Source organism: Monodelphis domestica, chromosome 1 (genome assembly GCF_027887165.1).
Source record: "Monodelphis domestica isolate mMonDom1 chromosome 1, mMonDom1.pri, whole genome shotgun sequence".
Lineage (NCBI taxonomy): Eukaryota > Metazoa > Chordata > Mammalia > Didelphimorphia > Didelphidae > Monodelphis > Monodelphis domestica.
The window spans coordinates 233,636,055-233,663,896 of NC_077227.1; the positions used below are offsets into that span (position 1 = coordinate 233,636,055).

The window sequence follows — 27,842 nt, forward strand, 5'->3', positions numbered from 1 at the left end:
TGCTGGTGGAGTTGTGAATTGATCCAACCATTCTGGAGGGCAATTTGGCCTAAAGACTGTCTGCCCTTTGATCCAGCCATAGCACTGCTGGGTTTATCCCAAAGAGAGAAAAAAATGGGGATGGACCTGCTTGTACAAAAATATTCATAGCAGCACTTTTTGTGGTGGCAAAAACTTGGAAAGTGAGGGGATGTCCCTCGATTGAAGAATGGCTGAACAAATTGTGGTATATCATTGTGATGAAATACTATTGTGCTAAAAAGAATGGTGAACCAGATGATTTCAAGAACCAGGAAGACCAACATGAACCAATGCAGAATAAAATAAGCAGAACCAGGCGAACATTATACACAGTTAACTGAAACATTCTGGGACGATCAAATGCAATAGGCTTTGCTATTAATAGCAATGCAGTGATTCTGAGAGACTTATGAGAAAAGAACGCTATTCACATCAAGAGAAACAACTGTTGGAGTAGAAATGCAGAAGAAAACATGATTCATCACTTGTTTATATGGGTATATGATTTGGGGTTTTGGTTTTAAAAGATTACCCTTACAAAAATGAATAATATGGAAATAGATTTTGAGTGAAAATACATGTATAACCCAGTGGGATTGCTTGTCAACTCCAGGAGGGGGAAGGGAAGAGGAAAGGAAGACAACATGAATCATGTACTAACCATGGGGGGAAAAACTTTTTAAAATTGTGAACATATTTCTTAAAAAAAAGAAAACATGTTAAAAGAGCAAATTTTGTCAGAAATATCATTAGTAAAGGTTGAAATAATATGATAGGTATATGGATGTGTGGCAAAATATACTCTCCTTTCTCACTTCATTGCTCAAGGGAATACTAATTCTGTGCAAATCTTTCCTTGCTCAGTTTTTTGTTCTTAATAGGAAGATCATAGTATTTCATTCAAACATCACTATATTTAGTTAATTTAGTATATCATTAATTATTTTAAACATGAAGCAGAACCATTTTATAGTATTCTAAGCTTTGCAGAATTTTGTATTAAAGTAGAAGAAAATTATATAACTGCATTTTTATTAATTTACAAACCTGCGTTTTATTATAATATTTAAGAAGAAAACATAACACATGTATTCATGAAGTATTTCCAAAGAAATTATATAGAAATAAACAAAAGCCATTGTAATAACAGGAATCCCTTTCTAGATTTTACTTTGTAAATTAAATTTCCTCTCTGTGATCTTGATCATTTATTTTAAAGTATAATGAAATAAGAATTACTTAAACTACTGAATATTCATGATTAACTTTTTAATCTTGTATTTAAAATGTATGTATACTTTTAAAATTAAACTTGCTTCTTTTTTATCATGTTTTCAGGGAAAATTTGGAAAATTTAAGAAGTATGTTGCTCATAGTACACATGTTACAAATGTTCGCTGGACTTATGATGACAGCTTATTGGTCACAGTAGGAGGTCAAGATACATCTCTTATGATTTGGACATATGAATTGGAAGGTTATCGTGAAAAAAGGCCATGTGATAGTGAGGAATCTGATATAGAATCTGAGGAAGATGGAGGTAGATAATTTTAAAATGAAGCTAATTTTAAAGAAAACATAAATTTTAGCAGTATATAAATTATTTAAAATTTTATAGCTGAATTAGTAATGATCAATTTATTTCCAAAAGCAGTTTTATAATTTATGAAATAAAAAATTTAATGACTAATAAAATATCAAATAAAACTACTGGAGTAATAGTTTTTCTTTTTAGCACTATTGAACATTTTTAAAATGCTAAAATTGAATTTTCTGTAACTTGGAGTTACAGAAATAAATTTGTAGCCTAGCATATATTGATGAATTAGAAAATTCATCTAACATTTAAGGGCATTTAAATTAACTCAAGATAAGCAAAATTATTTGTTTCTCTGCCTAATAATAATTTGATAAGTATTTTGAGCTTTATACCTTACAAATGTATTTTGAGCTTTTAGTAAGTTACTTTCACCTAAGGTAATGAATTAATTTGTATTTAGTGTATAGATGTAGTCATCATATCTTTCTATGTGACATGTATAGCACATGCTAAATCATATTTTTTGGTTCTCAAGCCCTTTGGTTCTTTTTCTTCAAGATTTTAAAAGAATTTTAATTGTTGAAAACAATTTTTATTCAAAAATTATTTTTATTCAGCAAATTCATTATTTAAACAAGAAATATATTTTATGTGACATAAATCTATCATATCCAGAGTAGAAATCCTCTCAACTGTTATGATCAACAACTCTTCTGTGACTTAGGAGTTGCCAGGCAAAGGCAAGGCTAAATGACTGGCTCAGGGTCACACAGCACGTATGTTGGAAGCCAGTCTTTCTGACTTCAGAGAGAAAGCTATCAAGAGCTGCACGACCTTCCAGGCATAATCACTGAAATGTTGCTTTACTTTCCTTTTTGTGTAGAATTCAAGATAATACTTTTCAACTTATCCTGAAATAGTTCTCAAAAGTCTCTGCCAATCAGGGAAATTTCAAATGATAAGCTGGTTTAATATGTTTTGTTTTTGTTTTCTAAGTGTGGCCTTTTTATACCAAAATTATAAAACCACAATAGCAGTCACCTCAAACTTTTATTTCTGAGACAATAATAATTGTCATATTTTTGATGGTAGGATATGATAGTGATGTTACAAGGGAGAATGAGATTACTTACACCATAAGAGCCTTATCAACAAATATCCGGCCAATGTTTGGAATCAAACCTCATTTACAACAAAAAGAACCTACAGTGGATGAAAGGTAATTTAAGAATCTTGTGCAGAAAAAAAAATTTCAGAACTTGAGTTTTTTTGTCATTTAATGAAAATGATATTTTCAAAAGTTAGCTATGAAAGTCTTCTTTATAGAGTATAGAACACAGTTCTGGGTATATTTTTGTTTAGTCAATATTTACTTTTTTGATGGTGACAGTATTTGAATTTTAGATATCTAATTTAAAAGCACTTGTGACATTGATATATAATAAAGTGATATAGTTAATATTAAGTTAATCCTGTTTGTAATTATAGATGAATGTGTATTTCTTTAGGAATTAAAAATTAATAAAAATTCAATTAAATTCTCCTTTATTAGGAAAAGTGTGAGCAGAGGTAGGATTAGGTTTCAAAAATTCCTTTTATTCAGAGCATAATTTTCCACATGAAACACTGATATTCTTAATTTTGCCAAACTCACCCATCCCCAATGTGAAAATTGGAATGCCAGTAAACTCTTGGGAGTGGTAAAATGATCCAACCATTCTGGAAAATAATTTGGAATTATGCCAAAAAGGCTATAAAATTGCTTGTATTTTGATTCAACAATACCACCTGTATCCCAAGGAAATTTTTTTAAAAGGAAATGGTAACAGAATTAGAAATTGAAAGTATGCCCGTCAATTGAGGAATGGCTGAACAAATTGCGGTATGTGATTGTGATGGAATAATTTTGTGCTACAAGAAATGACAAGCAGAATGCTATCAGAAAACCTTGAGAGGGCTTAAATATGAACTGATGCAAAGTGAAGTAAGCAGAGCCAGGAGAACATCATATACAGTAAAAGCAATATTGTATGATGATCAAATATAAATTAGACTTAGCTATTCTGATCAGTACTATGGTCCAAGACAATCCTCAAGAATTTGTGTTGAAAAATACTATCCACCTTCTAAGAAAGAACTAATGAAGTCAGAATAGAGATCAAAGCATGATATTTTTTACCTTTTTTTCCTTGGTTTTGTTTTGTTTTGGTCCTTTTCTTTTTCAACATGAGTTACATGGAAATATGTTTTGTATGATTTAACATGCATAATCTCTATCAGATTGCTTGCCTCCTTAAGGAGAGGGGAGAGAATGGAAGGAAGGAGGGAATTTGTAACTCAAAAAAAATTTTTTAAGAATGTTAAAGAATTTTTACATATAATTCAGAAATATTTAGTGAAATAACATTGGAGGAAATTTTTAAAATCACTGCCTCCTTTAAGTTTTTCATGTTGTAAAGAACAATACATGTTCTTTAGCAAGAATGGTATTGAGACAGCTAGGTGACTCAGTAGATTGAGAGCCAGGCCTAGAGGTGGGAGGTCCATCCTGTGTTTAAATGACTTTATGTACTTCTTAGCTGTGAGATTTTGGGCAAGTCATTTAACTACATTGCCTAGTCCTTACCACTCTTCTGCCTAGGAACTAATACATAGTATTCATTCTAAGCAGAAAGTAAGGGTTTTTTTAAAGCAGTAAGTTATCTAAGAGGTAGCTTGAAGTATTGCCTAACATTTTCAAATACTTTTGTTCTGAATTTGAGTTGATTAAACAAATTGAGACTAAGAATAAAACAAGATTGTGTTGCCTTAATTTTATTTTTTAAATTTTTATTTTTTGTTTTAAGTTTTGGAAATTTTTATTTAATTAATTTAGAATATTTTTACATGGCTACAAGATTCTTGTTCTTTCCCTGCCCTCCCCAAATCCCTTCCTATAGCAAACACGCAATTCCTCTGGGTTTTACATGTGTCATTGATCAAGACCTATTTCCATATTATTGATATTTGCACTAGGGTGATCATTTAGAGTTTACATCCCCAATCATATCCCCATCAACTCATGTGATCAAGCAATTGTTTTTCTTATGTATTTCTACTCCCACAGTTCTTTCTCTGGATATGGAGAATGTTCTTTCTCATAAGTCCCTCAGAATTGTCCTGGAACATTGCTGATAGTAGAGAAGTCCATTACATTCGATTGGGCCATAGTCTATCAGTCTCCATGTAGAATGTTCTCCTGGTTCTGCTCCTTTCACTCTGCATTAGTTCCTGGAGGTCATTCCAGTTCACATGGAATTCCTCCAGTTTATTATTACTTTGAGCACAATAGTATTCTATCACCAACAGATACCACAATTTGTTCAGCCATTCCCCAAGTGAAGGGGATTTTTCTAATTTTTGCCACCACAGATTGTAGCTATGAATATTTTTGTTGCCTTAATTTTAGAAAAACACTCAGTAAAGAATTCTTCATCCTACTATAGATTAGATATAGTATTTTAATTTGCCTTCATTGAACTTCATAAAAGAAAAAATCTAAACTGCAAGTAAATAAGAAAATCAGTGAACTTTTTACTTAGTTTTTTTTTTCCATTTTAGCTTATAGTAAGTAATATACATACTTTAAAAAGCCTTTGGTCTTTGTCAGCATGAGTATTGATTGGTGCCTGAGGCCAAAAAATCCAAATGGCTTTTGAAAAGTAGCCCAAAAAAAATCACCACCTAGAAGATAACCAGTTGATGAATTTTTGAAAATTTAGATCAGCTGACTGTCAAACAATAGACATAATAAAGGAAATTATTTGACCCAGTGGATAGAGCACTGATTGTAGAGTTAAGAAGACCTGAGTTCACATTAGCCTCAGTCACTATATGACCTTGGGCAAGTCATTTAACTTCTATTTGCCTCAGTTTCCTCATCTATAAAACAGGGATAATAAATAGCACCTCTGTCCCAGGTTGTTGTGAGTACCAAATGAGAGATTAATTATGAGGCAGTTGGCACATTCTTTGGCATATTGTAGGCATTATATAAATGTTAACTGTTACTATTTTTATATAATGCTATCACATTTATGTGCTGTGCTTTCATGAATTTTTCATACCTTTTCTTTGTAATGAAGACTAAAAGGCCTTCACAGTTTCGACATGTATCTGTTTTTATCATTTGTATCCATTTGAAGCAGTTAATTAAATTTAGGTTTTTAGGGACATTGTTTTTTTAGTGACACAAAAGTTGCCAAAGATATAAATTTATCTCTTTTCATTGTTTTTAGATTTCTACAAATTATAAACTATGATCATATGGGTTTTTTTTGTTTACTTACTCTTATGTTCAGGTGAATTTCATAGTTGCTCAGTTTTCTTCTTTTTTTCCCCTTTGCTGCTTCTGAAGGCAAGGAATAGTCAGGTAAGTGTTAATAGGAAGTGTTGTTCAGAAATTATCTTTATTTTTTTATATTTATAGTTTCTCTTGAAAATTGTCTACTTTTTGTTTTGTGTATTGCAATTTCCTTTGACTGCAAACACATAGGTTCTGACTTGATCTAAGAGAATATTCAACTGAATGCATGTAGTTTTACATACCTGCCTAGAAATAAAGGTTGACATACCTGAATAAGAAAAAAAATGCTTATGGTTAAGGTTATGTTTACATGTTGTATATATGAAGGTTTCAACAGTGCAGACATTCATTTTGGACTTCATTTTGTTTTGCTCCAGAAGAAGGAACTAGAGTTTAAATTACATAGGGAAAGACTTACTTTATTGTAAGGAAGAATATTTTAACAAAAATGACCAACAATGAAATGAAATGCCATAATAATAATAGCTAGCATTTATATAGTATCTTATATTTACAAATAACTTTATATATGTTAACTTTTGATTTTCCCAACAACACTGGGAGGTAGGTCCTAGTGTTATCCCCATTTAATTGATGTTGAAACTAAGGCTAAGAGAGGCTAATTTACTTACCCAAAGAGCACACAGCTATGTGTGTAAGGCAGAATTTGAACTAAAGTGTTCTTGATCTTTAGTTTATCACTCTTCCCACCACACCACCTAGAAAGTTCAAAGCCTTCCAAGATCTGGCTACTACCTACCTTTCACACTTCATTTCACATTCCCTTCACAAATTCTATGTTCTGGTCAAATTAAATTGTTAGGCATTTCCTGATTTTATTGTGTCTTCTTTTTGCTTCTGCAGTTTCTACATAAACACATATATATTTCAGCCTCCCCTCATCCCTCAATAGTGTCAAATGTAAATCTTGAAATTTCTCAGACTTGTGAATGTTAAAAATTTCCCCATCAGGGAATTCTTAATTGGAACAAATTCCCTACTGAGAAACATTCCCCATTTTGATGTGAGAACTCGCCAGGATCAGAAATGGGAGGACCTCTACTCCAACTGTACTTAAGACTGCTTTAGGGGGGAAAAACTCCTTGCTAAACAATGAAAGTACTTGGATCCATGCTTATGGTGGGGCAAGGAGTTCTTTGAGCCAGGCCTGTTTTTAGAATTGATACAATGAGATGCTAGGTACCTAAAAGGGTCAGGCAAGTTTTCTCTTGATGAGATTAGTTGACTCAGCTGTGTTTTCTCTAGTTCAGATTTACTGAGGAGATTTGGTTGACACAGCAGCATTTTTTCTGATTCAGACTTACTGAGGAGATTGGTCGACTTAGCAGGAATTTAGATGGGCAGTCTTTTGGAAAGTGTCTACAGTGATTGGTAGATGTAGGGACTTAGGGGAGGTGACATGGGAGAAAAACCCCTATATAAGAAAAAGCAGAATCTCTTGAGGAGTTATATCCTTTTGGAGAAATCCTTTTGGAGGATCTCTGATGGGATCGCTTGGGAAGAATCTCTTGAGAGAGGCTCTGGAGAAGGGAAGCTTTTGGAGGACAATCTCTAAGGAGGTCTTGCTGGATCTCTCTCTGGTGAAGTCAGCTGAGATGGAGCTGGCCTGGTGTCACTAGAATCCTTGTTTAGGCAGACCTTGTGGTGAGTATTAAAGACTGACTGACTGGAGGGCAGCTGGGTAGCTCAGTGGATTGAGAACCAGGCCTAGAGACGGGAGGTCCTAGGTTCAAATCTGGCCTCAGCCACTTCCTAGCTGTGTGACCCTGGGCAAGTCACTTGAACCCCATTGCCTAACCCTTACCACTCTTCTGCCTTGGATCCAATACCCAGTATTGACTCCAAGACGGAAGGTAAGGGTTTAAAAAAAAAAAGACTGACTGACTGATTCTCTCTCTTAAGACTCAGGTCTAGGCCATATTGGCTTAAGGCCCTTCATAATTATTCCTTTCCTACTCTTTCTCTAATTCCTCATTATATTATTAATTAAAGATCTCTATAAAACCCAGTTGACTTGGGTATTTGAATAATTGGGATTTGATTTAAAACCAAGACACTGTAGTGAAACATATTTTCTGCGGCCAAATTTACTCACCCTCTCTTATATCTTCCACCATTTTAACTCACTACAGTTTAAGACATCAACCATTTTAAATCTCACACAAAAAAGGTTTTCCAATACATCTTGATGTATTGAAATTTTCTTTTTTCAGTACTGAGCTCAGATCTTGACCTATAAATTCTTCCTTGGTGTTTACCTGGGTAGAATTAATCTTTTCATTTCTTCATCTCTTGCATTTCTCATATTCAAATTACACATTAATATTTTCATGAGGGGAAACTGGATAAAGGGGAGAGAGAGAGAGAGATAAAAAATGGGCTCCATCTTACATGGTCCTCTGATGATATTGAGAGAGAGCAATCTGCATGTATCCCCAAACTTTTATTGGACAATTTAGGAATGTGGAGTGGGAGGTATCTAATGAACATGTGACATGGCATAGGTTTTAATGAAGGCTCAACTGACAATCACATAATCAAAGAGGAGGAGGTTAATCAAACATGTGACTTAGTAAGGAGTGTGGTCTAACAAGGAGATAAATAGTAACCTGTGGCAGCTAAAGCCTTGCCTAGGAATTCTTTTGACCTTTGGACTAAAGATTTGGAAATACAGTAATCAATAAGTAACATGTCCATGTGTTTGGAATATGATTACTTAGGTTACAATATCAATACATCAATAATACTTTCAAGATGATAATTTACCTGGAATGCTACACAAACTTATACTGTAGTCAGTCATTTCTGTGCATTTTTTACCCTAGTAGAGGGATTATACTATACAGTTAGCATTATAAGCAGTATGGCTAGGGTCTATGAAATTGTTTTGAACAGTTTTGAAGATGATATGATGAGAACTGTAACAAACATAAAACATTGGCATGTAAAGGATATCTTATCAGGTTGTTGAGCTATAGGTTAGTGAATATTTGAGACTTTAAAGAGTATTGTCTTCTATACAAGGTAGACATGGCAAATGATTCTAATTAAGGGGAATACTTTGATTAAATACAAAGAGATAAATCTTTGGGGTTGGGATTATATTTTCCTATGGAAGAGTGTTGAAAAAAAAAAAAAACAGGTCCATAATTGAGAGACCAAGGTGGTGTAATCCACCTTAGAGAGCTCTCTAGATACTTATTGTCTCTGGGTATCTCAGCTCCTTATCTGTGAGAGGAAAGCAGGTTTCCCTCACTGGGCCAGTAGCACACAAAACCCTAGAGATGATATAGAGCAGTGGTTCTCAACCTTTCTAATGCCGTGACCCCACAATACAGCTCCTCATGTTGCAGTGACCCCAAACCAAAAAATTATTTTGGTGGTTACTTCAAAACTGTAATTTTGCTACAATTATGATTCATAATGTAAATACCTGATATGCATTATGTATTCTCATTGCTACAAATTGAGAGGTTGAGAACTGCTGATATAGAGAGTAACAGTATTTATTTTATTGTAGATGAAGGTTAGGAAGTGAGGCTTAGGAAAAAGGGTTTTCCTAGCTCTAATTCTTTTAACTCACACCCACAAAAACCGAGTTCATTGCAAGATGAATGCTTCTGGTCTTCAAGCTCCCTATCAGCTCCCCATTTCTGGTTAAACATCCCCCCAAAAATCTATCAACCTGACTATAATCCTCAGACTCTGATTCAGTTATTGCTCCCAAAGTTGTCTCCAAACTGTGCTAAAAGTGGAGTCAAGATGGCTGAATCCACAAGATGGATCTGGACCCTCAGGGAAATCCACAGAGCCCAAGGGGTTGAGATTTCAAGGTAAAATCACTAGGCAAGTTGATACATACAGCAGGGATAAATAATTCTTCTCCAAGATGTTCAGCAGCTAAACAGGAACCTCAGTAAAATGGTCTGAAGGTTTCCCTTTGTCCACCAAAGGCTTGAGGTAGGAAAGCTCAAAGAAGCAGCACTTCCTCTCTCAGCTTGGACAGGAAGTGCCCTGTTATACCTTCAAAACTCTTCCTCCTCTGCCCCATGCATTCCAGAATCCTCTCTCCAGAGTTCCTAGAGTGTGCCCATGCTAGCACCTTAAAGACAACCTTCAACTTCCCTTAAAACTTAACCTGATCTCGATAAGTCTACTATTACAGCATCAACACCTTGACACCTCTTGATTAATTTGTTACATCTGATGAGAATAGATTGCTTAGCTGGCACTCCTATGAGACATACTTTTTCAATAAGAGGAGTAATTTGAGATTGAGGGTCATTTGCAGGGTGAACATTTTTATTCATTTAACCTTATAGATGAGATCCAAAAATAAGAGCAGACATGATTCTTAGCTCCATTCCCAAAGCACCACTAATGGTAGCCTTTGATTATAAGCTTAATTTATCTACAACACAAATTCATGCACAAAACCCAAGAGGAGAGGACATCCAATTCTAGCCTTGAAAGAACATTGGCATAATTTCTCAACCTCATAAGAACTATGGAGAGATAATTGCAATGGTCTCATTAAATGGTAGAAGTACCTTATTTTTAGTCTATTGAATAGATGAAGTAGTAAGACACTATGAGAGAGGGGGTCAGGAAGCAGCATTTGATAGGCAGGTCAAGACACTTATCATGGAGAGAGTCCAGAGCTCAGATCCCAAGAGCCTTGGAAATAGTAGTGCTCATCAAATCACAAGCTCTGATTCTATCCTGGAGCCTGCAGTCATCATTGAGGAGAGAAATAACTGGAAAACAGATCTACCTTCTTCTCTACTACCTCCAAAAAAATTACTAACCAACTACTAATGATGTACACTGGTAAAGTCAAAAACCCTAGGTGTGGCAGGACTCCTCTGAAACTATCAGTCCTGCTTCCATTTAAAAAGGTGTATGGCCACCCAATAATGATTTTAAATATAAACTTGTATGTAAACAGTTATAGAAGAAGATAAAAAAATATTATGGTCCCCAGCTAACTTGTGGCTCCAAGATATGAATAAGCAGTTTTCAAATAAAATCAAAGATATCAATAATCATATGGGAAAATGTTCTAAATCACTCTTGATTAGAGAAATACAAATTAAAGCAATGCTGAGATACCACCCTACATCTATCAAATTGACCAATATGACAGTCTTTAAAGGAAAATGATAAAAGTTGGGAAAAGTGAGGGAATACCCATCAATTGGGGAATAGTTGAACAAATTGTGGTATATGATAGTTATGGAAAACTATTGTGCTTTTAGAAATGATGAACAGGATGATTTCAGAAAAAAATAACTGGAAAGACCTACATGAACTGATGCAGAGTGAAATAAACAGAACCAGGAGAACATTGTACATGGTAACAGCAATATTGTAATGATCCACTGTGAAAACTTAGCTATTTTCAATAATACAAGGGTCCAGGATAATTCCAAAAGTCTTATGATAAAGAATATTATCCACCTCCAGAGAAAGAATTGTTGAAGTTAGAATTGTAAAATGGAGATTTGAACCCCAGACTTCAATTCCCAGAAGTCCTTGGTAGTTCCCAGAATTCCCTATAATATCACCCTGAGTCCTCACCTGAGTGTGAGAACACAATTTGTATTTAAACTGACTCTCCGCCTACTTAGGCCCCCTCTACTTCCGTTTCTAAGCACACGTGACTCTCTACCTAGCAGGCAAGATGTAGAGTAAGTGATTGTGCCTAGGCACGTGCTTTCTTATTTTGTATTTTCTTCATTTCTTAATTCTAATAATCTTTAATAAACCTCATAAAATATAATACTTTTAGCAGGGGAACTAAATTTAACTGTTATAGAATACAGATCAAAGTGTACTATTTTTCACTTTATTTTATTTCTATTTTTAGTTTAGGATTTTGGTTTTACATGAATATTCTTACAGCAGTGAACAAAATGGAAATGTTTGCTTGATAATACACGTGTAACCCAGATCAAATTGCTTATCTCCAGGAGAGAGAAGGAAAGAGACAATTTAGATCTTATAACTTCAGAAAATGTATTTTTAAAATTGTTATTACATGTAGTTGGGAAAACCTTTTTTAATAAGAAAATAAAATGATTATGGGCAAAATCACCTCTGGAAGAAACTTAGTGAGAGACACAACTAAGGAAAGTTTCTCCAATAGCATTCAATGATGAAAAATGGAGGGAATTAATCAAGCAGATGAAAACTAAGAATGATTCTATGACTCTCACCTTGCAAGAGTAGGGATCTCATCTCAGAGGAGAGAATGAATTATGTCTCTTTCCTATAATAATAGTGCAGAATATAAATTTTTATAACATGCACAATCATGAACAGACTTTTTGTTTAATATGCAGCTAGATAAAAAACCTGAAGGGATTGACTATCAGTACATCTTTCTTTGACAGGAAGAAACTGGGCCATATTGCCTTTGAAGAATTGTGGAGTTCCTTTAATGACTCCAAGTTTCCGCCTAAAAAAAAAATCTCATCTTTTTAGTTTCCAAAGAATTGAAATTGAAAATTACCCATAGAACAGTGGAGAGAAACATAGTGGATATGAGTTGACTGTAAATATTAGAAAGAAGAATTTGTTCAGTAGTATTAGTGAAAAGAATGTTATCAGAGAAATATGTGGACTAAGAAACAATGGGCCAGTCATATGAAGAGAGAGAATCAATCAAATGGACACCCCATAATCCACTGATCTCCATTCAGTGTCAGGAGATCTAGAGGGAAGGAAATCTGGGGAAGATGGGTGATAGAAAAATTACCTTAGAGGCTGTTTTCTCAGCCCTGCCCCTTGCACAATCAAAATAACACCACAAAATTCAGTAAATTCAACAAAAACAAAAAGAGGAAAAGTGAGAGAACCTATAAGAAAAATTTTCTTGGCAGTGCAGCACAGAAGAGACTTCAAGATCAAATCAACATTTCCTTACTTCTGGCATTCACTCTATTCCCTGCTTCTTGTTCCTGGCCTCCGCCCCACTCTGTTTCCCAACCTTCATTTCCCATATGCTCTGAACTGAACCTCCAAAAATCCTTAGCTATGATATTTAGTGGAGGAAGCCACTACTTTTGGGGCAGATGGAGGCTAGGCTATGGACTAGAATATTAGACAAACAACTATAGGTTGACATATTTGTTCAATAATTTCATTTGTGTCCAACTCTTCATGACCCATTTGGGGAGTTTTCTTGGCAAATTTATTGGAGTGGTTTGCCATTTTCTTCTCCAGCCCACATTATAGATGAAGAAACTGAGGCAAACAAGTGACTTACCCACAATCATATATCTGGTAAGTGTTTGAGGGAGGATTTAACTCAGATCTTCCTGACTTCAAACCCCGTATTCTGTCCACTGTGCCATCTAGCTGAGCTGCACTAGAATATTAAGCAGAAAACAAAATGGTATGTATCAGCTGTAAAAATTAAAATCTCAATAATAAAAAATATATTTATGGAATTTATTAAATGATCATTAGAAATCAAGGAATAAAGAGGACACAAAATAACAACCATATGCCCATGACTGGTTAGCCGTTTTCAAAATCCCCACTTGCCACCATCACTACTGATTCCACATTAGAGAGAAGGAGCTGTCTACAGGAAGTACATAATGACAGGAAGTCACTGGGCTCTCTGGATATATAGTTCTTTTTTAGGGTAACAGATTTTCAATTATATATCCCCCCTCCCCCCGAGACCCTCAGAAGACTAGTCTCTCCAGTGGGTCTTGTAACCATACCAACTTTGAAATTACAATAATTTGAGGATAAGAGGAAAAGAGAACAAAACCCATGATTGCTAGGTGCATTGACAAAAAGCCAGTTAGGGGACAGTCCCCTTAGGCATAAGAGTATACATACAAAACAAATGAATTCAACCCCACACAGTTCAAATCACCATATCCCAAAGTTCACTCTAGATTTTCTGGTGCATTTTGTGGACATCTTCATCGTGCCTTCTCCAAACAGTTCACTTTCTGGATTTGGAGAGGTAGAATGTTTCTTAACCTAAAATTACTCTCAAAAAGAATTTAAAATTTGCAATTTAGAATAATAATACATTCCCTCCTGAAGAGGATGTTGAAAAACACAGGGATTACTTAGGAATGCATCTCAGAGTTATGAGGTATAGGAATCAATTATCAAAAGAAAGAAGAAAAACATAAAAGAAAAACAAATGGAAGAAAAAGTAAACTTTGGGGGGAGAAAGAAAAAATTCAAAATCAGAATCAAAATATCAAAAAATTATGAACACAAAATTTTGAGTAAACAAGAATAAATTCATAACAGGTCCTTATATTAGGGTCCAAATAAAGTAATTTGTATCCCACAAGTATGTAGGGCAAAATGCAGTACTATTTTACTTACCCATTTGTAGCAAAGACTAAAAGAAATTGCCACACTATGAAAGACAGAATAGGGACTAGATTATAAGAGCCAGGTAGGAGCCAAATTTGAGATACTTGGTAGAATGTGGTACAAAGAAGGCCTGCCTCTGACATATGCCAATGTAGGTGCAACCTTGAACAAGTTCAAGTCCTCTTGTCTTGGCTGAAAATTTCATCAATCCCATTGGGATTGGTTGGTCTCTTTGACCTTGTGCTCGATTAGCACTATGCAATTTAGCTTTGTGCTTCTTTGGCACTGTGCAATGGCTCTTTTTGTATTCTCTTGTCCTGGAATCAGACAGACTCATTAAGCAAAGTCCCATAATTATTTTTAATAAATGGCAGGTTTCCATAGTCTAAAGCCTTTGGGTATGCATTTATATTATAGCAAATATATTTTAATCTTATATTACTACAAATTCAAAAAAAGTTAAAGAAAAATCTTCTCTATACTGTTGACATTGCTTCAGATACAAAAAGGAGAGGAAAAATAAAACTGAAATAGTACATCTCACTTGCAAGCAAAAACAATAATAGAGTTTTAAAAATTCAAAAATATATAGCTTATAATCATGGACACACTGTGTCAGCTAGGGAAATGTAGAATACAAAGGTATCTCACCAAAAAAACTAGATCCATTTTCTTTTTAACTTAACCATTGTGTGAGTACAAATGATTTTCAGAATAAAACAGTAATACAGTAGATAACACACTCAAAGAAGTACTAAAGTTCCCAAAATTCACAATAGCCCAGTTAATTACAATAGCAAACAAACCCGCTATCATAATTCATATAAGTTACTGTAAGACAAAAAAAAAAACAACCCTACAAACTGATGGATATTTGTCACAATTTTTACAGACATGGCAAATCTTTCAACCTTGGTAAATATATTTTTAAACAAAGTAAAACCTATTTGGGTCTAGAGCATCACCAAGAAATCTAGATTGTTCTGGTGGAAGTAAATTAAACTGAAGAATTTTACAGGAGCTCTTTTTTTTGGCTTCCTGCTTCATAGAAACAACTTGGTAGGAACATCTCTTTGGTCCTCTACCTTTAATACAATATTCTTTATAATAGAAATGGAAAATATCAATCCATTCAGAAACCACTAATCTAAAATTATTTCTGAAGACCCCTTAGAATTACCATTTAAATATTTAGCTCATTAAATTCATCAAAGGTTGCACACAATTTAACCAGTTTTGTTGAAATCCATCCATCATCATCATCTATGTGACAATAATGACAGGAAGTCAGTGGGCTCTCGGGATATGTAGTTCTTTTTTAGGGTAACAGATTTTCAGTTATACACAGCAATAATATAAATTTCTGAATTCAGATTTAGTTGCATAAATATATGTGATCTAAACATGCTTGGAGAGCAGTTCATACTATTGGGGTAGTTGACTACAAGTTTAATATAAGCCAACAGCATTATATTTCTGGTGCAGGCCGTACTACCTACATATACATACACCACTTCTCTATAGAAGAATTTAATCTTATTTTTGTCCTGGTCAGATCATATTGATGTATTTCATTAGATTTGCAGGTCACGTTTTAAGAGGTACATTTACAAACTAAATTATGTCATAGAATTCAATGAAAAGTTTTTGGAAACCATGCCATAAAGAGCCGTAATACTCATCTTGAAACATTAAAAAACTGTCATGGTTCTCACCAGTAGGAAGTAGATGTATAGCTAACTTCATGGGGGGAAAAAACCCTTCCAAAAAAGATCTATATTTTATAACATAATTTGTTTTGAAAACTCATCCGATTAAGTCAGAGGTTTCCCTAATCAGCCTGCTACATACACAAATGAGAAAAACAGAATTGTTATTAGATCATAGATCTAGATCTGGAAAGAAAACAAGGCCACTCATTTTAAAGATAAGGAAATTGAGGTCAAAAAGGGAAGTTATTTACTCAAGGTTATGCAGGTAACAGGTAATTAAAAAAACCTGATATTTGAATCCAGATCTAATGATTCTGATTTGAGCACTCTACTGTATAAATTAAGATATTATATGCTTTTACTTGTATTTCCTAAATCCATTATTTTTCTGAGTGTCTTAGACTTCTCCTTTCTTTGAACCAGTGACTACAGAAAAAGAAAAAAAACCAAACACAAACCAATTATAATTACATGGCTTCTGTCAGACATGAGCCCCAATTTCCTATTAGAAATTCTAAGGGACAGTTGGGTGGCTCAATGAATTGAGAGCCAGGCCTAGAAATGGGAGGTCCTAGGTTCAAATTGGGCCTCTGACACTGCCTAACTGTGTGAACCTGGGCAAGTCACTTAACCCCCATTGCCTAGCCTTTACCACTCTTTACCACTCTTCTGCCTTAGAACCAATACACAGTATTGATTCTAAGACAGAAGGTAAGGATTTTTTTAAATCTAGAAATTCTTGTTCTAGATAGCCTTTAATAAGTTGTTTGCATTCAAGCATTGTGCTCTGCACTGGGGAGACAAAAGCAAGACAGTCCCTGTCCTCAAAGAGCTTACATTCAAATAGGGGCAGATTATACATATAGGAAAGTTATGTTCAGGGAAAAGATATTAGGAACTCATAAGGTGGATAAGTGGAATTATGGAACAGTTTTTCATTCATTTATTCAGTAAACATTCATTAAATGTCTACTGTCTGCTAAAGTCTGCTAGACACCATGCTAAGCATTGGAGATGAAAAAGAGGCAAAAGAAAAACAAGGAGCTTATAATCTAATGGGCATAACATGCAAACATACCTGTAAAGCAGGTTATATACAACATAAATAGGAACTAATTAAAGAGGGAAAGAATTGAAATTATGTAGGAATTCAAGAAGGCTTCCTTTGAGGGGTGAGATTTTAGTTGCAACTTCAAGGAAGCCAGGGAGGTCAATGGTTGGAACAAAGAAGGGAGAGTGTTCCAGGTATGGGGGACAGCAAAAGAAAATGACCAGAACTGAGATAGAGTGTCTTCTTCCTGAAATAGCCAGGGGGCTAGGTATCACTGGATGGAAGATCAGGTGTAGAGGAGTAAGGTATTAGGGAATTGGAAAGGAAGGAGAGTTAGATTATAGAGGAATTTCGATCTCGGACAGCATTTTGCATTTTCCCCTAAAAGCAATTAGAAACCACTGGAGTTAAATGATTGAGGCCAGGGTATTTTGGGCAGATTGCAGAGGTGAAATTGATAGGCCTTGCAACAGATTGGATGTGGATATGAAAAATAGTGGGGAATCCAGAGTGAGTCCTATATTGGGAGTCTGAGGGACTGGAAGGGTGGAGAATGGGGTTAGAAGTAAAATAGACTTATTGAGATGAAAGTATCTACTGGACATGCAATGCGAGATGTATGAAAGGCAGCTGGAGATGCAAGATTGGAGGTCAGCAGAAAGTTTGGAGCAGAATAGGTATATTTGAGAATTATCTGCAGAGAGATGGTAATTAAAGAGGTAATTAAATCCATGGGAGCTTAGATTACTAAGCAAAGCAGAGTGAAAAGAGAATAGAGCCCAGCATAGAATTCTGAGGATCCCTACAGTTAGAGGGTGTGATCTGGAGAAAGATCCAGAAAAGAAAAGGAGAAGGAGAACTAGGAGAGAGTATTCCCAAAAACCAAGAGAGAAAAAAGTTTTAAGGAGGAAATAATGACCAACAGAACTAGAAAGGGTAGCCAGGGAGACTGTCATCTGGGTAAAGCCAGGTTTCAATAAAAGCTAGTAGGTGGAAGCAGTTGAAGAGGAATAGGTTAAAGATGAAGGGAAGTTTGTTGCCTATGGAACAGGCATTTCAACAAACACAGTAGAAAGGCTGGGTTAAGTTATAATAAAACTTTTAGGGTAGGACACTTGAGGGAGACTGGAATGAGGAATCACATGGAAGGGATTATGGAGTGGGATTTGAATGATGATCTACAGATCATCATGCTTGGGATATGAAGGGTATAACCAGGTGTAAAAACATTCATCACTGAATGGAGGATGCCACCCTCCAACCCTCAAAGGACCAGCACAGCAGGAGATAGGGCCCAAAGTCCAAAGGAAGGTTGCTTTTCTTTATATTCGAGGATCTCTACATCATGGTTGGAACGTTGGACTGGCAGGAGATGAAAAATTCCTTGTGCTGATAAAAATGGAAGTGGCTGCTTTTTGGAGAAGGCAGATTCCTAGTTGGCCTCAAGCAGCCTTTCCTCAGGGAACATCACTGCACCAAGCAGGAGAAGAAAAGGCTCAGAGCACTAGTACCATCTCAAGCAAGTAGTGGTAGATTATCTGTGGAGATGGGACATGGGTTTCTAGGAATGTTCGTGTGATTGTTGTTCTCCTAGCAAGAGGTAGAATGAGTTGGGAGAAGGTATTTAAGACATGGCATAGACATAGCAATTGATCTAGATCCCCCACCCCCAATGAAGAAAGCACTATCTCAAAGCACACAGCATGATAGGAAGATGACCAGGGTCTTAGGCCACAGAAGAGCACAACCCCAAGACAAAAGCTAAAGGATGGTTATTTTGACACTTTGAAGGATTGTGGATTTCATTGGTGTGAATTCTCCTATCAACACAGATTAGAAATCTCCACATCCTGTCATCTTAAGTAGGTTATACCACTCAATTATCCCATAATTTCTCAAAATAATTTTATCACCTATTAGAAATATTTCTCATTTTCTTTTAGTATCTTAATACTTAGATCATTTTTTCTCACTTTGTCTCCATTTCTAGTCATACCTATTTCCCATAATGGCCATAGGGCCACTTTTTTACATGAAAGTCATTATGAGTAACACTTTAATGTACTTAATGTTCACCACACATCTCTCTACTCACCATGGGGATGTTTGCAATTTTAAATTTTTTTGAGATTATGGTGTTCCTGGATTCAAAAGCAGATAGCATCCTTGTGAGTATATTGGAGTTAAAAACAATAGAAGCAGGGATAGGCTTGAAAATTCCATATAAAATTGAAATAATGCATAAAACAGGAAAAAAAAGGGTGATAAACTGAGTTTACAATGTAAAACTTAGAGAGACAGTGTGATGTAGAAAGAATACCAAGTTCAGAACCAAATGACCTGGGTTTGAATTCTAGCTCCTCTATTGACTGACCACTTAGGCAAGGTAAATTAATTTGCTGGGTCTTAGTTCCTTCTTCTGTAACTTGAGGAAGTAACACTCTCCTGGATTCTTCCAGTTCTAAATCTCTGATCCTGTATTTTTCTTATTTCCTTTTTAAATTTTAATCACAATTAATGGAACAATTTAAGCCTCTTACAGAAGGCATAAGCTAAAGAGAGGGGAGAAAACCCTTTTGTTATATGTAAAATAAAAGCATTTTATCAATAATTAATATGCAAACTTGTAACTTTTTTCTTTTTTTATCTGCTGCTGAAAAGGGGTTCCAGGTAATCCTTCTCTTTTGCTATACCTGTAGTTCCTCATTTTACATTTCATTATTCTCCATCTTCGTCATTAATGAGCTATCTGTGACTACATGACCGACCACACTTATCTTCAAATTTTTTTCATTTTGTTTTAGGGCTAAAGTTTCACCGAAATACTTTATTTATCACATTTTTTTACTATAGAATTTATTATTTTTGATTTTTTTAGAAAAATATACTGGAATAACAGCTTAGTTTAGTGCTTGGCTGGCTGACTTCCTCTATACAAATAACTCCATTTGACAAAGCAATTATCTGGAAGAGGCTAAAAATTGAATACTGGTAACACTTCTTTTCAGTGTTTAGACACACATTGGTGAAGCTAAATGGAAAATTTTTTACTACCTTAACTATTGGGTAAATAAAAGATATCAAGTATTTATAACTTTAGTTATAATATTCATTTTTAAGCTAAATTGTATGATTTAATTTTTTCAAAAGTTTGTCTTGCCTAGACCATTCATTTAAAAAGATTATTTAACATCAATTTTATATATACAAGCCTGTCAGTTGCTGCTTGCTTATTAGAGTTGACTAAAATTTGCACTCCTTGAAATTTATTAAAAATAAATTTTAGATATTTTTCAGAGAATGTGTTCAAAATTTATAGTTAATAATTTAATTTTTATTATAAGTTGATATATGTGTGTGAGTATATAATGGAAGATTACTAAAAACAAGTTTTTAACTTCTAATTTTTTCTTATACACCATGATTGAAAAAATAAGAGAAATATTAGGTAGTATTAAGGAATAAAATTTAGTTACCCTGTTAAAATTCAAATCATAGCAGAATTAATAAAGGCAATAGCTCTTTCTTTCATTTTTCTAAGGCAAATATTACATATCTTTTCCAGCAAGAATATTTTTAAATATAGCATATCCTGTTCAATCATTTTTCATGCATGGTCATTTAAAGAATGTCAAGAAAATTCTTATTTAGGTGTCTTCATTTTTTGCAAACTATAAGTTGGCATGGTAAGTTGAAAATATGGATTTCCTCTTTTTAATTCTTGATATAGTCTCATAATTCTAATTATTTTGGAGATTAGCCTCTGAAAAGTCTTTCATGTTTTTGTACATTTTGTACATGCTGCTTCTGAGCATATCACATGTGTAAATGCCTATTTATTAGATATTACACATACCCACATAAAATTCTTGACATACATTTTTCAATATTCAGCTCATAAAAAACCATTTTGAACACGTTTCCTCATGTTCATATCAGCTGTTTTGTGATGATGATTTAACTTTTATCTCATATGATTTCTCCAATTCAGTATATTAAATCCAACTTTTCACCTGATATGTGAAAATGATATTGATATTTTTATTGTATTTGTTTTATCTACTTGGATTTTGGCTATAGATTATAGATTTTAGACTATCTTGAATAATTATTCCTATGGAAAGAAAAACTCATTTTAATGCCATTTATGTAAAATAATCAAAGAATATTAAATAAGCTCCAATAAATTCAAGAAAAGTTCATCATGAAATGTTTCTCCTCCCTGAGAATAAGTAACTAACTTGTATAATATGGACTCATTCTATCCCAATGAATATTTTACAAATAGGATTCATAACAAGTACCAATTAGTTCTAAGTAGAGAGATCTCCCCAGTGATTACTTCTGCCCTTGACTGCCAGTTTCTTTGCAGAGCAATAGGTTTGAAAATCTTGGTCCAGAGAAGATCTTTTATATTACCATCCTTCCTCAAACACTCTGAATAATAATGTTAATTGATGTTGTATACCTTCTTCTTAGATCTATTAAAAAATGAACTTTTAAAAATATTTTAAATACTTATATCCTTGTAATACTGTCATCAGTACTTGCATCAGTATTCTGTTACATGATTTAAAAGTGCTATATGAGTTCCTTCTCTTATAACAAGATTACAGTAAAAATACTTTTAACTGGGGGCAACTGGGTAGCACAGTGGATTGAGAGTCAGGCCTAGAGACGGGAGGTCCTAGGTTCAAATCTGGCCTCAGACACTTCCCAGCTGTGTGACCCTGGGCAAGTCACTTGACCCCCATTGTCTAGCCCTTACCACTCTTCTGCCTTGGAGCCAATATATAGTATTGACTCCAAGACGGAAGGTAAGGGTTTTAATAAAAAATATATATACTTTTAACTGTTCAGTAATCATTTAACCTTTCTCTTAGAGTCTAAGATTCCTTACTTAGTGACATATATAGAATTAATGAACCTACACATCTGACTGATTGTCATATAATAGAACTCTTGGATTTGTTCACAGTATGTTAAAAATTGATTCATAAAGTAAACTGGCATTCAAGGTTGAGAAGATAAAGAAAAAAAAACTAGAAATTTATTGTTAACGTTGGAGTGGAAAAAATAGGAGAATCTGTTAGCTTAGTGAAAGGCAGGAAAAAAATGCAAAAAAAAGCCCTTTGCAGTCCATGAAGCATAAAAATACATTCAGAAAATTTTGATCAAATTTTGAAATATTGGAAATTATTCATATATTAGAAATTCCTCAGGAAAGATTATGTTACTGGGAAATGTTTTAATCTTAAGGACTTTAAAGTTTCTTCTTTGTTAAAAATGTTTTATTTATATAATTTTAGAAAGTAAGTTTATGGTCATAAAGTGAGAAAAATGAGTCTGAGAATATCAATAACCTATATACCATATATACTCATTTCATTGGTGCCTGGTAAATAGTTTAGCAATTCAGGTGCTACTCCCAAAAGTTTATATTATTACTTTCCCAGCTCCTAATGGTTATAGTTTTGTCATTCTTAGTTCTAATTCGGTATCAGTGACATAAAGAATTATGTAGATTTAGTTAGCATATTTACTACACATGATGTCCCATCCCTACCTTCTTTAAATGGTCCCTTCTTCCATGCCCTAACAGCATCTCACAGAAAAGGAAATAACATTGGGTTGAGCTGAAAATTCACAAACTTCTCCCAGTTTGACCATGTCTTATGTGAAAATGAACAAATCACTTCACCTACTTAGATTTGTTTCTCAAGTTGTAAAATTGGAAATATGCGATTTCTATGTACCTCAGAAGAATGTTATGATGATTCATTAGTTTTTAAAATTCAAACAAATCCTTTTAAATCCTTAAAATTATAATACATGAATTTAGTAAGTGGTAATATTATGTGGTATATTAAAAGACATTGTTAAGGCAGATTGGTTTATATATGGCCTTTTATTACTCTTTATTGTTTTAGACTACTAGTTTTCTATAATTGCATTACTATCCACTAGTGAACATAAAATTCTATCCTCAAGGAGTTTACATCCTTAAATTATAGAGTATAATTCCCATTCACTTTTTTCTTAGGGACGGAAGGGCTAATGATCTACCTTAAAATATGTGAAATGTAGACATAAATGAAAATCTATTTAAGAAAACTAAGAAACCACAACCACATATTACCACTTAAATAATATTTATAGATTACTATTTGATATTTTTACAATTTACAAGGCAATTTCCTCAAAACAGTCCTCTGAGGTAAATAGTGTAATTTCTTTTACAGATGAGGAAACTGAGACTCAGGTTGTGATTTCCCTATAATTAATTTCATAGCTAGTGTGTACCACAGCTAGAATTCATAACCAAGTCTAATTATACCAAGCCAGTGTTCATAAATTTTTAATATTAAAATGGTGAGTACAGTTTAATTTAATAGTTTTCTCTTTTCAGAAAATAGATTAGTAGTTTGTTTGTTTTTTTAAACACAGAATGGGTGACAGACCGCCTTTTCTTATTCACAGTTCTCTATTTCAGACCACCAGTTAGTAGGGCATTACCACAGCCTGAAAAACTTCAGACAAATAATGTTGGCAAAAAAAAGAGACCTATTGAGGTAAGGAAAATTTCATTTGATATTAGTTTTTACTTGATTTAATATATTAATCAAAACTGAGCTTTTGTGCTCTTTTCTTTTCAGTTTCTATATTAAATTTTTTTAGTTCCTTCCTAAACAGTCTCATATGGGATCAAATTACAAAGAATGTCTATACTCCAATTTAGCTTTTATATTCATGTAAAATGATAGGTACATTCTTCATGAAATTAAAAATGAATTATATTTGACTTGAAAATTTTATAGTTAGAGTTACTGAATATAACTTATCAGTTCACTAAATTTGTTATATTTAGATGCATGGAATATGTTGTCATGAAGAATATTATAATGTTCAGCAATAATAAAAAACTTAGAACATATATCAAATATGTATTTTTCCAATCTGATTCTTCAATAGTTTCTTTTTTTATGACAATTCCTTGAACAAGAAGATATCTTTTCTGTGTTTTCCTATGCTAGAACTTTGTTTTTAGGTGCATATAATATACTTACTAAGCATTGAAATAGATCTCTAGAAAAATCTTACTTTTCTTTAATTGATAGAAAAAAAATTTATGTGCGGAAGTATGCCTAGAATTAGGAAATTGGGCATCAATCTAATTTTGTGATTCTGTCTTAGAAACACTATACTTTAAAATATACTTTATATAAAACTTAGCTTTAATGAAGTACACTATTATCCATAGAACAAAGCTGTGGAAAAAATATATTAAAGGATTTAAAATTAATAATAGTATTCTTATTCTTGATAGGACCTCGTATTGGAACTTGTTTTGGGATATCGAGGCAGAGATTGCAGGAACAATATTCACTATTTGAATGATGGTGATGATATAATTTATCACACTGCGTCAGTTGGGATCTTACACAATGTGGCAACAGGTTGGAAAAACTGCCTTCCTTTAAAAAAAAATGGATTGCAAAAACAGTGTATTCAAGTACTATGTGCAGCTTTTTTTAAGAGAGAGAGAGAGCCATGGTTCAAGAGCCAAAAACCCCAGGAGAAAGTCAGACTGTGAAAAACAACACTAAAGCAATATATCTATTCTTATTCCCTTTATAATTTATTATATGGCTGAAAAATAAGAAAATAATTTGTTAAATGAATAATCTAACTTTTGGGGGAATTAGATATTTGTATGAATTAGATATTTGTACATTGTAAAGACATTTATAAAGCCCTTTGTAAACCTTAAAGTTATATATAAATGCTATTCTTTTTTATTTTTCTCTTTTTTTAATTCCAAATTTTACGAAACCAAATAAAACATCCAGGAAACTGATATTTTCATACAAATTAAGTCTTTTTTGTTTTCCCCTTTCAGTTCATTCTCTGGATGTTGCGGTTATTATTATTAAATAAATCATCCAAACATCATTTGATAAATGAGTAAACATATTGGTGAAATATTTATATATTTCCTTGCTTTCCTCCTAATATGCTTCACTATCAAACAATAAGGGAGAAAATTATATAAGCATTTTGATTTGTGCCTTCAACAGTTCAAAATTTGTACCTTCAACCTCTAGACAGGTGTTAAACTCAGAGTATGGACCACATCCACAATCCAAACTCCCCAGTGCTGCCTAAATCCGATTACAATGTAATTGGGAACTGTTTAATAAAGTAAATTAAAATACAGCACAATATAATGTTAATTTGTGGTTTTCTAAGTCAGTGTGTTGCCTTCAAGGATCCATTTCTATTTGACATTAACACCATTATTGAAGTAACTTTCTATTTTTTTACTTAAATGTTTTCAAACTTATTTTTAAAATGTATCATGGCAGGAAATAGTAAATTAATATATATTCTTAATTTTAGGCTCTCAGAGTTTTTATCAGGAACATAACGATGATATTCTGTGCCTCACTGTAAATCAGCACCCCAAATTTATCAACATAGTGGCAACTGGCCAAGTAGGTATGTTTGTAATTTTAAAAAAGAAACATAATGGATACATAATGGAAATATTGGACTTGTATGACATTTTTATGGAAAAAAATTTGGGATTTATATATATATATATATATATATATAAGTTATCTTTGTGCCACTTTTTTGTTGTTCTGGTTATGGCTATTCTAGTAAAATAAAGTTTTGAGAGACAAAGTTAACCATTGTCCTGGATTTGTGTCCTGGACACTACAATAGCAGCTTTGTTTTCTTAGTTTGTAATATCTGTCTTGACCTCCCTTTTTGACAACATATATATACTATATATATATGTATATATTATCCTCATATCATCTTAAAGGAATGAGATACTTTAAAGACCTTATAAATTAATATAATTTAGCAAAGGGATGGATGACAAGCCTAAGAACTCATTTACCTAGTTGAATAGGCTATAGAGTTAACCACAAATACAGTTTAAAAATTGTAAGATCTTTTTTATTGTAATAATAACCACTTCTATTATTTACCTTCCCTGATTATATATGTTTACTATGAAAGGAAAAAGGAGGGATATGCTCTACACCTTCCTTATAGTTATTTTGATGAACAAATGAAGCAAGATATATGAAAAGTATATAATATAAATTTACAGTGCTTTTATTATTATTGGCATTAACAACATATGAGTCAGATACATATTGTACAACAATTCATCTAAGCTATTGTCTTGAAACATTTGTTTCTCCCATAAAGAATGGAAGTTTCCAAATAAACAATTTTTAATTACCTGGTAATAAGACATTCACCGTTGATTTTTGCACACTATATTTTATGCTATTTCTTAATCTCTTTCATTGAGGAGATGTTAAAAAAATAGAAAGTTTGAAGTACAATAATACAAAGGAATTTCAAAGCATTTATCTTGAATTGTAGAATTTAGAGCAGGAAGGGACCTTAGCAGTACATAATTTCTAAGATGAGGCTAAAAAAGAAGTCACTTGCCAAAGGATAAATAGCAAATAGTTGAGGCTAGCACCTAGATCTTACAAGTTTTAGTGAATGCTTTTCCATTATAAGATGTGGTTACAGATATTGAATGTCCTCAAAAAAATAAGAATAAAATATTCCTATTTGATTGCTTTAAGCCATAAACTACACAGAAGTAGTATTCACTTTTTATTTTGTTTGCTCCTAATCCCCTTTTCCTCAACTTTATTATAAATACACACCCTGGATAGAAGTATTCTCCTGAATATTAATATATTGGATACAAACTCCTGTTGTTAAAATGAGTTTCCTTAAAAAGAGATTTATAAGCAACAAGCAACTTGAGGTCAGCAGTTTTAAAGTAAGCGGATGGGGGGGTAGGGGGCAAACTAGATAGCTCAGTGAATTGAGAGCCAGGCCTAGAGACAGGAGGTCCTGGGTTCTAATGTGACCTCAGATATTTCCTAGCTATGTGACCTTGGGCAAGCCACTTAACCCCCATTGCCTATTCCTTGCTGCTAAATAAAATAAAGGGGAAGAATTTAAGAGGGGAAATACTGAAAACAAAAGAGAGGTGAGAGAAGAGAGACAAAGCAATTGATTCAAAACAGGCATTGAACCTGACAAAAAAAGTCACAGACAAGACCTTTTTATTCATAAGGTTTTGTTCATTATCTCTCTTCTCTAAATTTTTTTTCATGTTTGGTTCTTTTACTATTTTGAACCTTTTGTCTTGGTTTTGAGACTTTAAGCACTAATCAAGAATTTTTTAAAAATACTATATCTAAAGAAGCAAAATGATCGGCCATGATCAATTTTATTAAAACAGCTACTTTAGAGTTGATATGATTTCATTTGTTCAGGAATTCTTGGTGACAAAATTCCCTCAAACACTGTAGATTAGTAACTTTGTTTAGTCATATCTTTTAAGAGTTGCTATGGGTATTGATATATTTTGCAACTTGCAATGGGCCTAATAGCCAATATGTGTCAGAGACAGGATTTGAATCCAGGTTTTCTAGATTGGGCCAGTTCTCTGACCCTGGTACCACAATTTATCTCTCTAGATCAGCAATATTTGTGACTAGTGTGAATTAGTTCACTATACCTTTGGCCAATTGGTCATACTAACTATAAAAATGTTTGCAAAGATAACTAAAATAATTGGATTGCCTTCAGTTGTGTTGACTATGATGACTCTCAGAGATCTTCTAGAATTTCTTTAAATCTCTTCATTGTTTACCTTAAAAAAGTTATACTGATCAGCTAGAAACTTTCCCTTTGTGTATTTCTCTTGCCTTGGCCTTCAATTAAGATTGCACATTAGAATTTCTG

At 33.5% G+C, this 27,842-nt stretch overlaps 1 protein-coding gene across 11 annotated transcripts in view; it reads left to right on the plus strand.

Moving 5' to 3' along the window:
* Positions 1–27,842, plus strand: part of EML5 (EMAP like 5) — a 235,727-nt gene that overhangs the window by 157,636 nt on the left and 50,249 nt on the right. For 8 of the 11 annotated variants that reach the window (XR_008914938.1, XR_008914937.1, XR_008914939.1 and 5 more), the window contains 5 exons: positions 1,360–1,561; positions 2,654–2,780; positions 23,539–23,617; positions 24,373–24,502; positions 25,446–25,544. Coding sequence is in view for 6 of the 11 variants with exons in the window: in XM_007472659.3 (XP_007472721.2) it covers positions 1,360–1,561; positions 2,654–2,780; positions 23,539–23,617; positions 24,373–24,502; positions 25,446–25,544 (637 nt within the window). In the remaining 5 variants the exon portion in view is untranslated. Of the gene's footprint in view, positions 1–1,359; positions 1,562–2,653; positions 2,781–5,957; positions 5,988–23,525; positions 23,618–24,372; positions 24,503–25,445; positions 25,545–27,842 lie in introns of those variants that run through there. The other 3 variants (XM_056810567.1, XR_008914941.1, XM_016422970.2) reach the window with 3 other exon arrangements.